An 18086-nucleotide genomic window follows, 5' to 3' on the forward strand; every position below is an offset into this window, starting at 1 on the left:
CACCTGGGTGTTAAAATTTAAAGTTACAAGCAATCAAGATTAACTTTAAAAACTGGTCAGCCCAACAGTATTTCAAAAACGCATCTCGCAATCCGTTTCAATCTCCTTCACTTTTGGTCAGCCGTACCTTCTTTTGTATTTGCTGTGTTATTGAAATGTTCCTCAGTTCCCTATTTTTGCCATTGTCCATGCCTAAATTTGGCTAAAATCCGTGACACAGTCACTTTAATACTCCTGGCAAACTCGTTGTCACAGTACTAGTCAAGGTTAGTTTTTTCTGATTTTAGTAACTGTTGTGATTAGCGCGAAAGATACTTACAGAAACTGGACAAAAACTCTGTTAATGAAAGAGCACCCTTCCCAGGGGTTTATGCGTCACTGATTGCCTCCCTCGGGGGTATCGAGCAATAATGTCTTAGCTTGTATATTTGCACTGTTACTCTTGCAGATTCATTTCTCTGAAGAAAACCACAGAAGGCAGTCGAAAATTCGGTCAATTTTTTTTAACGTTTTAGATCTGTTAATTTTTTAAAATAGTTATGTATACAGATCGCTCCAGCAGTTTAAAAACAAAACAAGACAAACAAAAGTAGTAGGAGATTTGTAGTAATAAGAGAAGATTTTTTTAAATTCCCTCTATAACATACGCCTACACGGAATCATATTTTTATTAGGCTTTTTAAATGTAAATAGTTCATGAAATTCTTTGATGTAATTTAATTTTTTAAGGTACAGGGCCCCTATGGATTCCAGCCTTAGAGCTGAATGGGCTACCCTGTTTAAATAAAGTTTTACTTTTTTTACTTTACATTCAACAGAACATGTTCTAGACTTGGCCGCACTTAATACTACTACCGTGATTCCCTGCAGGCGTGTCTCATTGAGGGAAATTGGAAAAAAATTACGTTTATGCCTTGATATTTCAAGTTCAGACTGAACAACCTTGTTCATGTAAGCGCATTTATAAGAGAACGAATTCAAATTGATTTGTTAGTGCACACAGGAAAATGGGAAAAAAAAATTTAATCGGACGGAGAAGAATGGACGAATTCGAAGGTTTTAATACACTCACTGGTGAAGTAGATCCTAAAATATAAGAAAAATAATTATATCAGTAAAAATTACCAAGGTAAAATCCCTGGGAACGAGGATGTCTATTTACATATTAGGTTAAGAACGGCGTAGTGGACTGGAGCAAGGTGAACAAAGAGTGCTACTGTCGTTCAGCCTCGTTCCTGCTAAATGTGCTTCATTCGACATCTTGTTGTATTTAATTTGCCAAGGGATAAAATAGCACTGATATAATGCTTTTTTACGTATATTTCAGACACGGCTTTTGAGAATTAAACCATTGACTTTTCGAGCTCCTTGAACTGACTTGTTCTCAGCTTGCAGTTGTCGTTGTCTTCCTGAGTTACAGACATGCAAACGATTCGTGCTTGTACCAGCGCGACACGTTTATTCTCAACTGTAAGTCGAAAAAAATAAATCAACTACTGTGGCAAATTTGGAAAAAGCTGACGTTTTGAGCGTTAAGAGCTCTGACGAAGGCCAACTCTCGAAACGTCACCGAGCTTTCCCAAACACGCTATGGCGGTTAATTAACCTCGAATCAACTTACAGTTGATTGTCAACTAAGTGTTTCAATTGCCCGCGGACGCAGCACAAAAGATTCTTTAACTTGTTTCAGGCAGTTGGTCAGCTCGGGAGAAGCACGAGAAACGGCGAGCTAAAGATTTGGAGAGGGGTGTGGTGAAGAAAGCAAGAGAAGCCTCGCTCTCTCTCCCCAAACCCCTCGCCATTTCTTTCACTCGTTCTTCGCACTAATCGCGGTTTTCGCGCTGCTCCCCAACAAATCGAACGCCCTAGAACATACTAAAGATTGTTAAAAAATTGCCTTTCTGCACAGTTAGCTGAGCTATTTGCAAATTGTTAGCGGAATAAAATACCTCCTTTGCATGTCATTTTAAAGGTTAACCTCTTACAACTGTATTAGTATACATACCTCTTATTCATCTCGTTTGAATTCCAAAGCGCGCAGTGGAAGCAGCAGTACTGCAAAATACGGCTCGAGGCAAATAACTAATCAGCGAGGATGGAAAGGTCGGAGAGAGAAAGATAACCTTGTTTTGGCTGGAGCTTATGTAAAAGGGGGGTCCATTTAGTTGGGATTGTCTAGTTTTGACGCGATTGCGAACTTCTGGGTCTTCTAGACTTTCCTGAAACGTTTGCTTTGATATGATTGTCCCGAAGGCTTTGGTAAACGACTGGGTTAATCGAGGCATTAGAATGATTAGGTGACTGAATAAATTGCGGATAAAAATGATACGCAAATGGCCGAATGCTGAGAAATGTTCTCGTATCTGGAAGATGTATGATAATTTAAAAAACTTATATTAATTAAAACAACTTTGTTTATAGCCTCAGCTCTTTTTGGCCTTTTTGGGACAAGGGAAGAAGCGGATTGTTCCTCTACCCCACCCCTCTCCCCAGCTCCTTATTCCAGCAGTGTTGCGTGAATGACGTAATGGGAAACTCGCGAATAATTTCCGGTTTCACTTTCTGAACTGAACTGTATCGAGAACTGTACCGACGACTTCGAATAGATTCGCTGTGGTAAGTAGAATTATCTTTGTCTGATACTGCCTTATATCTTATCCGGTTAATACTTGTAATATATAGTTCGATTTCGACGTTATTAACAAAGCATAAAATGCCAACTAATCGTAAATATAAGCGATCATTTGCTTTAAGAGTGTGCCCGTGAGAGAACAGGGCAGAACCATGCAACAGGTGATACAGCTCATATCACCGATTTCGCCCAAACTTAGCATAAATGTTGGGTATGGTGAGCTATTTACTGTGGCAAAACATCAGCTCAAAATATTTTATTCCCTTCAAGTTATGGCACCTTTTGCAAAAATGGCCATTTTTCACTAATTTATGCATATTTAATTAGCTGACTTTGATTAACCAGTTCCACAAGAAAAAAAGACTTCTGAAAATAAAATTCACTGCACTATATTCTGTGGTTATTAGGCTTTAAGTACAATAATTCACTTTAACCGTCAAATTTGATTTCTTCTCCTCAAACGGTCTTTTGGAAGGTACACATTTCATACTGTTGGAAATAGCCTTTAACTAGTGCCCAATATCTCCCATGAGCAACAACTTATATACATTATTCTTACATGGGTAATGAAATCCATCATTAAACTTCACAAAAATGCCACAAAATGTCTGGGGACTTCAATATTTTATTAGTATTGAGGAACTAAACACACGTGACTTAACGATTTCTTGCTATTTCATCAAAATTCACCGAAACACAGAAGCCATTTATTTGCCTCAATTTGGCACAAAATTGGTACGAAATAGCTAATCAAGCATAAATCTATAGATAACAATCAAAATATTGGCGAAGAAAAGGCAGTTAGGACTTTTTTCGGAGCGTTTTCAGAGCCATATAATTCGGCAATGTTGTGATATAGCAAATGTAAAAATAGCAGCGAAAGATTTTCTTCACAAGCTCGCTCAATTCAACATTTAGGCACATCAAAGTAAAGAAACAAGAAAGTAATACTACATACATGCCACTTATCGACACACAGATGCTTTCTTTTGAAGAATTTGTTCTTCCTCGCTGCACTTCGATTCTTCGATCGATCTCAATTGACATGTACTGTTGCTTTGAGGCGCGCTGAACTTAGTCAATCCATCGTGGTTCATCCTTCGTGAAAGGTGTAAACAGGTTGTCAATAACGTCATTCAAAGAGCTGTTCAAAGTTCACGGAAGGACACTTGTCTCAGCCAGTTTGCATGAAATAAATTTAACTGGAAAATAAACAGCCGCCATGTTGAATTTCTACCTTTGAGCCTGCCGTTTCAGTCAGCGGTACGGCCGTTCACTGGGCATCACGCGTCCATCACGCGTGACCACACGCGCGATCATTTGCTTTTCCTCCGCGAGTGTTCGTTGGATGCGTTTGTGATGAAAATTAGAATATTTTCAAATTGTCGTAGGGAAAACAATTTCCTCCGCTACAGCTTGACGTGTTTACCGCAATGTGATGCTGAACGAACTCTAGGGTGCTTACCATTTGTTGGAGAGAACCGGTTGGAATGACCACTGAAAAATGGAAAGGCTTCTTTCCAAAATTAGCAAACTAACCGAAATAGATGTCGCTTACCATTTGTAGCTCAGTTTCCTGTTATTTCTTTCCGTTGGTGGGAGACCTGGAGGATGGGAGACTAGAACTGGAAAACCTTACAAATGGTAAGAAAATCTCTGACGTTCCGTCAATCTCCGAAGAGATTTTCCAGAAAAAATACTGTTCCATTTGACTTTCACCGAAACAGAGTTCTTGATTTTTCTGTTCAACGGTCGGCATGCACGGCAACCAAATCAAAATAATTGTTTATGTTCCAAAATGACGCTAAATGGCGGTATAAAACTGCTCCGACGTCTCGGCAATACTGCCTTTTTGGGGGTGGCACCCTGAAGAAGGCAGTATTGCCGAAACGTCGGAGCAGTTTTATACCGCCATTTAGCGTCATTTTGGAACATAAACAATTATTTTTAGCATAAAAGACGCTACACAGTTAAACAAATCAAAACGTCAACGTCTCCCAGTTACTTTCCAGACATTTGTATTTTTTTATTGCTTGTTCAAATTCCCCTCCCTGGCGGAAATAGTGATTAATACCGCGCATAACGATTACATTTTTTGACCAAATTCCCCTACCCCCGGGGCATAAATGGGAAAAATGAATAACTCAGCAAAATTGGAGAATAATGTTTACCACGGGATAAATCACTATACGGTGGATAGCGAGGTAGGTTTTGTAATCGTTTCTTGCGCAAATGCTTTAGTTGGGGGAGCGTCTGTGCTGAACTGAACAAAGTATTCACGTACGAAATGCCTTTAGCGACGCAGTCTATATGGCGCAGCAAATATATACATATATCTATAAAGGTGTGAATGTAGAGAGAGAAAACAACAAAGAATAAAACGGGTTTCCCTCACGTTGACCTCGAAGAAGACAGAAGACTACCTGTGCTGGTTGAAACATTAGCTAATAAGTTTTGCCGTCTTGCGTAGTCCTAGTCTTGCCATAAATTTGTTTAGTTTTAATGCGGGGTTTAAGCTCTCTACAAAAGTCTGCATTCGCGTCTTTGTAACTCACATAGCCACTTGAATTGAGTCGGTGATGAAGAAAATTATCATTTGAAGCCACAATTCGTCACTTGCAATGTGGGCATTCAGGAGGAAAAATTTGTCCCCATAAAAGCCCTTTTCTAAAACAAATTAATAAAACTGCAGTAATGACGTTTATCGGTAAATGTACAGATGGAGAACTTTGTGGGATCCCGAAAAAGAGAGTGGGTACAAATTCAGTCTCCTAGCTGCCAAAGTGTAATATAATATAGACGATTTGAACAGAAGGAATAGATGTACACAGGCCAGGCTGACAACCTGACCGCCATTTCTTCGAATTTCCATATTAACCCCCTCCTCCACCTCCCAAAAAAGACAGAAACAAAAAAAAAAAAAACAATAAACATACTAGTTTTAACCTGATATAAGATGGAAAAACTTGCTCTGATTATCTAATGGTTTCCGACATTTCAGAGCCGGGCTCAATTTCAGAGCATCAAAACCGATTGCATCGCATACATTACACTGCATCCAGTGTATTTCTCTTCAACTATTTATCAAAAAAAATTCAATGGAGAAGTTGAAAAAAATTCTCACTTTTACAAGAAATGCACACTACTTATAAGGCTAAGATCAAGCCCCGGTTGTTCAGAGGGTAGATAACACCATCCGCTACTTATTCCGACGAAAACAAACATTTGCGGAGGAAAAGCAAATGAACACGCATGTGTTTAGCTGTGTTGGGCTATGTATAGGCGTGTATAGAAGTGTAGGGCTAGGCTATGTATACCCTTTATGAATATCCCTATATAGGATTTAGTCAAACAACTATATGATGACTACACTACGTACTTGCCCAAGTGTACGGCTTTACCGCTGACTGAAACGGCAGGCTCAAAGGTACAAATACAACATGGCGGCTGTTTATTTTCCAGTTAAATTTATTTCATTCAAACTGGCTGAGACAAGTGTCCTTCCGTGAACTTTAAACAGCTCTTTGAATGACTTTATTGACAACCTGTTTACACCTTTCACGAAGAATGAACCACGATGTATTGGCTAAGTTCATCGCGCCTCAAAGCAACAGTACATGTCAATTGAGATCGATCGAAGGATCGAAGTGCAGCGAGGAAGAACAAATTCTTCAAAAGAAAGCATCTGTGTGTCGATAAGTGGCATGTATGTAGTATTACTTTCTTGTTTCTTAACTTTGATGTGCCTAAATGTTGAATTGAGCGAGCTTTTGAAGAAAATCTTTCGCTGCTATTTTTACATTTACTATCACAACATTGCCGAATTATATGGCTCTGAAAACGCTCCGAAAAATGCCCTAACTGCCAATCTTCGCCAATATTTTGATTGTTATCTATAAATTTATGCTTGATTAGCTATTTCGTACCGATTTTGTGCCAAATTGAGGCAAATAAATGGCTTCTGTGTTTCGGTGAATTTTGATGAAATAGCAAGAAATCGTTAAGTCACGTGTGTTTAGTTCCTCAATACTAATAGAATATTGAAGTCCCCAGACATTTTGTGGCATTTTTGTGAAGTTTAATGATGGATTTCATTACCCATGTAAGAATAATGTATATAAGTTGTTGCTCATGGGAGATATTGGGCACTAGTTAAAGGCTATTTCCAACAGTACGAACTGTGTACCTTCCAAAAGACCGTTTGAGGAGAAGAAATCAAATCAGACGGTTGAAGTGAATTATTGTACTTAAAGCCTAATAACCACAGAATATAATGCAGTGAATTTTATTTTCAGAAGTCTTTTTTTCTTGTGGAACTGGTCAATCAAAGTCAGCTAATTAAATATGCATAAATTAGTGAAAAATGGCCATTTTTGCAAAAGGTGCCATAACTTGAAGGGAATAAAATATTTTGAGCTGATGTTTTGTCACAGTAAATAGCTCACCATACCCAACATTTATGCTAAGTTTGGGCGAAATCGGTGATATGAGCTGTATCACCTGTTGCCTGGTCCTCTTATGGATACACTCTTAAGATCGAGAGCTGTTTGGTTCGGTAAACATGTAGAGGCAGGGAACTGAAATCGATCAAATCGTGCAAAGAGCATTATAAAATGCACAAAAATTCACGGTCTCTCGTGTCTTGATTTACATTAGCGAAGTACAACAGACCAGACAAGAGCAGTTCCTTTAGTTGCCTTATTTTTCTTCGTAACACCTCCGTCCCGAAAGCTGAAATGCGAACTCGTTTGATCAATTATCAACTGTATTACAGCGAAAATCATTTTCAAAGCTATAGAACTTTCCTGTCTGAACGTTACAGCATATCACACTTCAACGGCTAGCTTTCTCAGTTTAGTTCTTTAGCATGGCATTTTAACTTTGTTGACTACTCCATTAGCATTTGTGTTCCTCTATGTGCAAATAAAGCCCCTGCTGCTTAATTTAGGTTTCGGTTTCATTTTGAGCAGTGGCAACCAGTAGCGCTGGATCGGGAAAATACATAGAACACTGTAAGTACTCCCAAATCGTAGCTTTTGGAGGCAAGTTCCTTCAATGGACTATGTTAAATATTTTAATTGCCACTAAAGAGATTTGCATCACTCGCGTGACTAACCTTTGTGGGAGTGTAAGCGCTGACAGTTTGTCACGCGACACAAAGAAAGTCACGCAAATGAACGCTCCAGAAGCGGAAACTAATGTTTTTCAGCAAATATCCTTGGACTTCTTATTGTTGACGTGTTTTGAATTTGGTTTCATTCTGAAAATACATATATGTTATTTGCTGGCCGCAGGCCTCGGGCCGTACTCAAGACCTCGGGTACAGTTTTTCCCAATACGGACCGACCTAGGCCGGCAAATAACGTTTTTTTATTTTTTTTTTTCTACTTTAATCTGTTTGGAAAAGAAACCAAGAAAAAATGTGTCGCAAAATCTTTGTTTGTATACGCGCGGATTTGATTTCAATGTTTAGTCCGACTCGATCGACGAGCAAGAATGAAGAATGCTGTTTGCTTTTTAATTCGGAATAAAGTAGCTTCGTTTAAAATGAACCGTAGTCACGAAATGTTCAGCATATTTAATTTACACTGCAGAGAATCAAGAAAAGCAAATAAAACTATAAATATAGCACACATAAGCCACAAAACTTAATCGATTCGGCTTCCCGAACAATTCCCGATAATTGTTTTGAAAAGTCTTGAAAGAAACTTTGCTTGAAGGGTGTTAATCCTTTTTCTCTTGACTCAAAAATACTCTTTGACAAAAAAGCAGTTTTACAAGCTATTTACACTTGTATTGAACAAATTTAAAATAATCTCTGCAATGATTCCTAGCAGAATTTTATTCTGATAAACAGTGCCAAACTGAATGAAATGCGTAGTGTCTACGTACGGCACAATATTGTGATAATTAATTTGTCCGTTTTTAATCAAACAATCTCACTTCCTTGAATGATGGCAAATAGTGCTCTCTTTTTAGAGAAAAGTGACGGATAGAGGGGGTCTAAAAACCGGTGAAGTTTACCGCTGGCGTGAAAATCAATGTGAAATGAACAAACAACGGCAAACTACGAACGATAAACTACAACTCAATTTTGTTGAGAAATAAATAAATACTCGCCTTTTGAAGAACTTTGAGGCCTTTAATTCCACTGCTATTTTGTCCTTTCAAATTTACAACGGTCGGTGAACAGCTATTTCGATTTTCTTTTGTTCGTTAGACCGAAGCTGCAAAACGATTTCGCGCCGTAAGCGGTCCGTACGCGGGGTCCGGATGGGAAAATCAGGACCGCTGGAGCGCGTGCAATTAGCCAATCAGATTCAATGATTGAGGATTCCGGACCGCCGAGATGCTTGAGAAAAAAATAAATATATGTTATTTGCCGGCTGGGAGGTCCGTATAGTGAAAAACTGTGACCGAGGTCTGAAAATGCTGCCCGAGGCCGCAGGCCGAGGGCAGCATTTTCAAGGCCGAGGTCACAGTTTTTCACTATACGGACTGACCCTAAGCCGGTAAATAACTTATTTATTTTTTTCCTACCTCTAATGTGTTTGATTAAAAAAACCTACAAAGATTTTCTTGCAAAATGTGTTTGTATTATCCGCGCGCATCCTAGTGAGTCTACGGCAAGAGTGAAGAATGATTCGTTTGCTATATTCACTGCTATATTAAAGAGCTTACTGCCAAACAAATTAAATTCGCTAAAATGAACAGTACTCAAGGAAAAGTTCATCAGAAAAGCAAGAAAAAAGCATCTGAAATAATAAAAAGCACAATGTAGAACCAAAACAGAGTATAAAAAATCAGCGAGTTGCGAAACACTTTGAACTCCATTTCGGCTTGTGAGTTCTTTCAGTTAATTAAACTTACTTTTCGGACTGGAAAGCACTTACAACACATATTTTCCAGCTATTTACATTTGTATTTAACGAGTCAAAAACCTATGTGTTTATTCCCAGAGTATTCTGTTTTGATAAAAAGTTTGCGAAAGTGAAACTGAATGAAGCTGAAATGTGTAGTTTGGTCGCCTACACACGGCACAATATTGCGAGAATTAATTTGACCGTTATTAAAAAAAGCCTCTCATTTTCTTGAATGGCGATAAGCAGTATCCGTTTTTGGAGAAAAGTAGCAGAAAAGCAAGGTGTTTGAACGGATAAATCGAGTCTGTATACCCGCCGACTTGCAGTTAACCGCAATGGCGTGAAAATCAGTGCGAATGCACAAACATCGATCGACAAACCACGATCATAAAACTATAACTTCCTTTTGTCAATAAAGATCATGAATACTCGCCTTTTGGAGAACTTCAAGGCCTTTAATTCCACTGCTAATTTTCCCATACAAATTTAACAACGGTTGGTGAGCAACAACATCGATTTTGGAGAGCAAAACTGTCATGGACTAGTTCGTCTCGCCGCGAAATTAAACTCACGAAAGCGTTGCCGTGGCCCGTGGAAGCGGGCAGAGATAGGAGAATCTTGCCCGCGCTAAGAACCAATCAGATTGCAGGATTCGTTACCGTGCCCTCTTGGAAAAAAAATAAAAAGCATTATTTAATGAATGTTTGTTTGCTTGTTTTTTTTTTTCCCTTTATTTTATTTACAAGGCTTACCCAACAGGACGCCATGGACAACGTAGAAAACATTTTATACTCGTTCTACATAGGCGTAACTGTTGCTGTATTCCTTCTCAACACCGATCGTTGTCTAAAGGCTATCGAGCTGTGCAAGGAATGTTTAATTCTCCTGAATATTAAAGACATGGAACAGTATGTCGAACTATTGCACTGGGGACTCTATCAAATTATGTTTAATGCATACTATATGACCAGTGATTACCCAAACGCAACGAAATACGGCAGCGAACTTCTTGTGATTTTACATGAGAGGGGTGATAGAGCCAAAGAAGGGCAATTATCCCTAACACTAGGAAATGCATATGAACGACTGTGTAAGTACGTAGAGGCAAAAGAACTGTATAAGAGAGCAATCAATATTATGATAGAGACTGCTGACAGAGAAGGAGAAGCAGACGCTTATAGAATGCTGGGAATTGTGTTTAAAAAGCTTTGTACATATGGGAAAGCTCAAGAATACTTTGAAAAAGCAATTACGATCAGAATAGAAATTGGTGACAGACAAGGGGAAGCAACAGAGTACGGATATCTAGGAACTGTGTATAAATGTCCTGGTGAATATGCAAAAGCTCAAGAATGCCACGAGAAAGCACTTGCGATCAGAATGGAAATTGGTGACAGAAAAGGACAAGCAGAAGATTACGGAAACCTGGGAACTGTGTTTATATCTCTTGGTGAATTCTCAAAAGCTCAAGAATACATCGAGAAAGCACTTGCGATCAGAATGGAAATTGGTGACAGAGAAGGGCAAGCAGCAGATTACGGAAATTTAGGAACTGTGTTTCAATTTCTTGGTGAACATGCCAAAGCTAAAGGATACCACGAGAAAGCACTTGCGATCAAAATGGAAATTGGTGACAGAGACGGAAAAGCAACAGATTACGCAAACCTAGGAACTGTGTATTTTTCTCTTGGTGAATATGTGCAAGCTGAAGAATATCTTGAAAAATCACTTTCAATATGTAAATATATTGGAGACCATGAAACAGAGTGGAAATGTCATTATAACCGTTTTTTCGCGAAATTGTACCAAGGAAACGTACAGCAGGGGCGGATCCAGGATTTTTCAAAGGGGGGTGGCTGTTTACCAATATTTTTGTTTACTATATTGTTCAAGCCCCAGTTTTTTTTTTTTCAAGCTTTTAGGCAATTTTTTGAAAGTGGGAGTGCAAATTATTTTGGGTCTGAGGCCCATATTTCATGGCTCCCTGCCCCTAGAGGGGTCTGGGGGCATGCCCCCTCAGAAAATTTTGAAAAAGTCAAGCCTTTTAGACGTTATTTCTGCGATTTTGAGCAGCTTTATACAGCTGTCAAATAAGTTACTAAACCACTGAAACCATATTTTTTTCCCTCAACTTAGTTATATTCCAGAGAAAAAATCTAGTTCTCAGTTATGAAATGAACAGTGATTGAAATTTAAAGTTGACAGGCTACGAACATACAGGAAAGAACAGATCTGCGATTTTTTTTTGCTCATCCATGTGCGTGGAAATTTTTAACCCCTGGCAAAATGGCCAGGGGCCACTTTTGGCGACTTTGTTTGCTTGTGAAATCGCTTCAATGCGAAAAAACGGTAAGAAAACTCGCTAAAAAAGATGTAAATGAAGAAAAAAATTATTCCAGCAAGGCTAAAACAACCCTTGAAAGCTAAAGCTAAAAAAAATCTAAAGCAAAAAGAAATCTAATGTTTTGTTACATTAAGCCAGAAGTTCGTAAAACAGGCTGACGAAAATCTCCTATTTTGGAAAAATGGCCTTTCTTAACTTTGAACGTTCGCCTGACTATGAAAGGTGGATGGACCTTGTCCTTATTTCTATTTCAATATGTTTATTTTCCTTTTTCTGGTGGATCAAGGGGGGTGGCTAGCCACCCAATCCACCCCCCTGGATCCGCCCCTGTACAGGAATCGTTAAACTATCTGTTTCAGTGTATCAGAAAAAGGGAAGAGTTGCGAGCTTATCTTGAAGACAACGATCTGTTTAAGATATCATTTTCAGACGTTCACCATTTTTTCTACCAGAGACTCAGGGATTCCTTATGTGCTCTTGGAAAGCCTTACGATGCTTTGTACGTTGAAGAAATGGGACGGGCTAGAGCGCTAGCAGACTTGATGGCAGCTCAGTACTCTCTTGAAAGCAAGAAAATTGCAATTTATCCGTATTTATGGATTGAAAACATTATGAAAAAAGAAATGAACTGCTCTTATCTGTACATTACATATAATTATCAGGATGTACTTGTTTGGGTTCTCAAAGCAAACGGCGGCATATTTTTCCGAAGAATAGAGGTTAATGAAGAGATTGTTGGTGCCGGATTAGTTCCATGCTTGGATGATTTTTTTGATAAAAGTTTCCGCAGCTTTGGTGTTTTACCCGAGGATAATTGCGAAGACCGAACTTTGAATCATAATGAACCAAAACTGGAGTCATCTCAAGGAGAGGGAGTCGCAGCTTTGCGCTTAGTTGAGGACAACGGCGCGGAAAGTCAAAATCTCGAATCCAGCCTTTCTTTGTGTTACCGAATGGTCATACGTCCTGTGACTGACTTAATTAAGGGGCCTGAAATTTATCGTCCCGGATCGCTTCTTGAACCAAGTTCCATTTGCAGCGTTAAGTGACGAAGGCGGCAAGTATTTATCAGAAACACTTAAAATCCGCATTATTCCTTCTTTGTCGACTCTCAAGCTCATCCAGGACAGTCCAGCAGACTATCACAGTCAAACTGGTGCACTGATAGTGGGTGATCCTCAAGTTGGCTTGGTGCATTACAAGGGACGTCTTGAAAATTTCAAGCCATTGCCTTGTGCAAGAAAGGAAGCAAAAATGGTTGGACGACTGTTGGGAGTTCAGTCTTTATTAGGAGAACGCGCAACAAAGCGGGCAGTACTCGAAGTGATAAATTCAGTGAGTTTGATACACATTGCTGCACATGGTAATGCAGAAAGAGGTGAGATTGCCCTTGCACCAACTGTACGGGTTGCTACTAGGGTTCCTCTAGAGGACGACTACCTTTTGACGATGTCTGACATTTCGCGAGTTCAACTACGAGCGAAACTGGTGGTACTTAGCTGCTGTCATAGTGGTCGTGGACAGATTAGAGCCAAGGGAGTTGTTGGAATCGCACGGGCGTTCCTAGGATCCGGTGCACGGTCGGTACTTGTGGCATTGTGGGCCCTTGGGGACAGTGCAACTGAGCAGCTCATGAATCGTTTCTACGAGCACCTTGCTCTTGGAGAAAGTGCCAGTGAATCTCTTCACGAGGCCATGAAGTGGATGAGAGGTAACGGCTTTCCTAAGGTTGAAGACTGGGCACCGTTTGTGCTGATTGGAGATAACGTGACATTTGATTTTGGAAAAGAAAGTAAGTGGTTTTGATGCTGTATTTCTATTTACGGTTCACCAAATACGAGTAAAATCAAAATTATAAATAAAGTCTACCTTATTAGTCGCGGAGAGATCAGATTATGAAAATTCGGTTGAGTCTGGGTTAATTTCGTTCGCAAAGCAAAGCTGCCGAGATTGATGAGATGCGGCTGGTTTCGCAGCATGGCGGCTGTATTCGCAGTCTACCGATCAGATAACAGTGTTAGCTTTAGCTATATATGTTTGACTCAGTTTGAGAATATCGTGAAATGTTCTTTTAGTCTCTCCCTCTAATAAGGTTTCATCTGAAATTTTGAAGACAAAATGAATAAAGAGACAAGATAACTGCACACTTTTTAAGTTATTTATCCACCTCATTTACCTAATATTGTTGCTACAGTATTTTGTTAAAGTGCGCAAGCAAAGAGCACCAATACATGAAAAGGTCCACTTTATTTGTTTTAAAAGTATCGAATCATATATGACTCATATATGGTTTAAAATAAGCCCCCTCTCTTTTGTTATCCCTTATAAGATTTAAGAAAGAAATAGGCCTTATCAAGAGTTAGGCGGACAACTGACTTGCGGTTTTCTATCTATAACGATTACCTTTTTTTACAACGGTCAGTATTTTTTCTATTCCATGGTGCGCTGATTATGCACTTTACTCTGCATGTACTAAAATCCGAAGTGAATGAAACGAAACGAAACCACCAGAACGAGCGAAACCCATTTATAATATCATTATTGAGAAATTACCATAAATAGCCTAACCTTAGCGTCATTCCGGCTAACCGGAGTGCTATTCAGGCTAACTGGTGTGTAAGGGTTTCGTTTAGTTTCCGGCTTTGGTACATGCCATGAAAACTGACTTGTAACTGTGTTACAACCAACAGCTGTTGTAGAGAGGTTCAACTGTACTTACCATTTCTTTACCCCTTTTTTGGTGTTTTAGAAAGAAAAACTGACGAAGGAGAACCCGAAGGAGAACTCGAGCTACGCAAAAAGTAAGCAAGGACCCCAGGGACGCCTTCCAAGTGTAAAATAGTAGATAATAGTAGACTTCATTAGTTTCCGAAATGTCTATTGTCTGAGAAAGGCATCGTGTACATATGACTAGAGTACCTGGGAAATGAGTATAAATAATGAAATTAGGACGACAGTTTTTTTTTAGCCAACTGAGAAATGATCCAATTGTACTTCACTGGCGTTACAATTCTCTAAGAATTTTCTGCAGTCATTTCCCAACAAAACGTCCAGTCCTAAATAGAGTCCACCGCTCGCGGCTAGAAACTTAGTTTTGGAAAAAACGTTTTGAATTAATTTCTACATTCATCGATTTGTTGGATAGTCTTTTGTTACTCCAGGGCACGTGAATTATTTAAATGTCACGCAATTCAAGCGTTTCTCTGTTCAGCATTTTCACTTTAAATGGGCATCGCTATGTAATAATTGTGCGTTTGAAATGTATCACGTGATACATTTTGACCAATCAGAGCAATAGAAAAATATTGGTGGATTATAACTAGTGATATACCTGCAGGCATATAATTTTGAATTTCAGTCTTCTTGTTGGCTTCATAGATAATAAGTCTGTAGTTTTTAGTGTGTAGACGCTATATATTCGAAAGGCGCCTTTTTGAGTCAAAAGTTATAGTGATATTAGAAAGTGTCTCAATAGTAAAAAAGTCGGATAGGATTTTTTTAAAAGTCATATAGTAGCCTAAGAAATAGTCTGTTGTTTTGGTAGAGTTCGTTCTGTGCAATCTCCGCCTTCAATGTTTGCGTGAGCCTAACACGAAGAAATGTTTACAAGCCACAATAAAAATTCCGGGGCAAACTTACCTTATTCTTCATTACTAACACCAGATATCTTTACAAAACATTAATAATGTTATTCAATGTTATTCCTGAACGAAACGACCCGTAATGGCGGACAAAAAATGTACGCTTTCACCGAAATGCAACTTATCAATGGATTTAAACCAAAAATGGAAACAAACCCCGAGACCGCGCAGTACGGACTGGAAATAAACTTTAATCACACGGAAAATGGCCGAACGATGGAGGTTTCGATACACTGACAGTCGAAAGAGGCCTAAATATACAAGGGAAATTTATCAGTTAAAATGTTTATCGGTAAAAATGTTTAATCGTCGGATGTCTTACTCATTACGGACAACGTACTGTGAAAGTTTAAACAAAAGAGAAAGGAACTCAGGTGGATTACAAAGTAAAATATAAAGTCTTTTTGCAATGTAGAGATTACTTGGAAACCTGTTCAAATTATAATCACAATGATGTACATTTGAGCCAACCTTAGGTTTCGGTTAGATGCTAAGTATCTTTATTGGTAGAAATTGTGTTAATACCAATTAAGGGTAGTTCTCGCTGATCAAACTGAATCATTTTCTTTTGAGTTCAGTTTATGTTTGATATATCAGCTAGCTAGGCTGAGTACAATTTACACTAGCTTTGTTGTTAGCGCATATGTAAGCAAGACTGAAGAATAAACAAAATGAGACCAAGTTCAAGTGTTCCGTTTCTAGTTGTTGCAGATCCAGTATTGCATTGCGCATCTTTACTGCGCAGAATGTTGCGCGTAATATTTAAAGCGCGCGCACATAAACAAAATGGTGGCTCTTTTCTGTGCAGCTTAGCCCGCGAGAAAAACGAGTATGGTGATCCATTAATTTTTTCTCACATTGTGGGTGTAGCGATCAAGTTCTTTCTGTAAAACAAAAAAGAGATAAATTTCTATGTTTAAAAAATAAATCATTACTGGAAATGTGTACTTTGCTAGTGTTCGCAAAGAAAATTATAAAGGAGTTTAAAAGTGGTATAAACAAGGTCTTCCTGCTCTTAAACGAATATCAGGTCCCCACTTATTTCAAAATTTTTAGTCCCCTTAATTAAGGTAATCAACCAGTAGGCCAAGTTTGGTTGAAAATCTATGTTCAGTTCTATTTCGGGGCAATGACCTTAAGCACGTGGCAAGTTCCTTTTGTGCAACCGAGCGTGTGCTAAGCTCATTCTCCCTTCTCAACCCCTTCCCCTCCCAGTCATAGTTCATTTTCCTAGAGAAAAGCGCAGTGAGTTTCCCGCCGAAGGTCCATTGAAGAACGACTTCTAACTTTAATACTCCCGTCAAACCCGTTGTCACTGTACTAGTCAAGGTTAGTTTTTCTGCTAACTGCTGTGATTAGCGCGAAAGATACTTACTTTTCCAACTTAACAATAACACCACGAACTCAATATTGAACTGCAATAGATCATTATGTTAGGCATTTGTTTTGTTATTGACCTGCTCGGCTGTCGTCATAGTGCCTAAGAAATTCCTTATTGACCAAGCATGAGTTCCAAATGACGGCATATTGACCGAGTTCATATTTTATTCATGTGGACCAATCCCCAATTCCCTCTATGAGACACGCCTACAGGGAATCATGGTAGCGGTTATCAACAAAACATCTACCGTGATTCCTTGCAGGCGTGTCTCATCGAGGGAATAAAAAAAATTATGTCATTGCCTTGATATTTATACTGAACAACCTCGTTCATCGCTTATGGCCAGCTCGCGCGGTAAACAGTCGTATCGTCAGAAATAAAATACGAGCGACTCTTAAAAATAAAACAAAACAAAAATGGGAATGCCGACTCTGCGGTTATACAACATACCGAAACCACTGGTCACGACATACATACACCCTAATTATGCGAGTATTTTGGAAAAAGGCTTGAATAACAGGGATCGGTTATTTCTGGAGACAGAAACTGGACAAAAACTCTGTTAATGAAAGAGCGCCATTCCCAAGGGTTTATGCGTCACTGATCGCCTTCTTCGGGGGTATCGAGCAATAACGTCTTAGCTTGCATATTTGCACTGTTACTCTTGCAGAGTCATTTCTCTAAGAGACGGACCATTATTTTCTTGGAGGGGGGGGGGGGGATGAACAATTTTCCTCTGTAAACTTTTTTTTTTAGTTTATGCACCTCTGCAAACATTTTTTTTCGAATTTCTTACTATTTCTTGTTATACATATCGTGTTTGCAAACAATTAATTTTGTCTTTCCAGGCCCTGCAAACATTTTTTTTCAATATTTTTCATCCCCCCCCCCACTCCAAAAAGATAATGGTCCGTCCCTAAAGAAAACCGCAGAAGGCAGTCGAAAATTCAGTTGATTTTATTTTAACGATTTAGTTCTGTTTTAAACGTTTTTAAAATAGTTATGCACGCAGATCGCTCCAGCAGTTTAACGAGAAAACAAGACAAATAAAAGTAGTAATAATAGTAATAAGAGAATATTTTTTTTAAATTCCCTCTATGAGACACGCCTACACGGGATCATGGTAATTGTATTCAACAGAATATGTTCTAGACTTGGTCATGCTCAATACAACTACCCTGCAGGCATTTGAGCGTATTAGACTGCTTTGCAGGCGTGTCTCATT

At 38.9% G+C, this 18086-nt stretch overlaps 1 protein-coding gene across 1 annotated transcript; it reads left to right on the forward strand.

The window, feature by feature from the left end:
* The first annotated feature begins 12174 nt into the window (after nucleotides 1-12174).
* LOC144659887 (tetratricopeptide repeat protein 28-like) lies at nucleotides 12175-16246 on the forward strand. The gene is made up of 2 exons (XM_078520407.1): nucleotides 12175-13631; nucleotides 14589-16246. Exons 1-2 carry the CDS (start codon nucleotides 13094-13096, stop codon nucleotides 14642-14644), a joined length of 594 nt encoding a protein of 197 aa, XP_078376533.1. The 5' UTR covers nucleotides 12175-13093; the 3' UTR covers nucleotides 14645-16246.
* Nucleotides 16247-18086: the final 1840 nt, after the last annotated feature.

This window comes from Oculina patagonica, chromosome 7 (genome assembly GCF_052425735.1).
Source record: "Oculina patagonica isolate OP01 chromosome 7, crgOcupat, whole genome shotgun sequence".
Lineage (NCBI taxonomy): Eukaryota > Metazoa > Cnidaria > Anthozoa > Scleractinia > Oculinidae > Oculina > Oculina patagonica.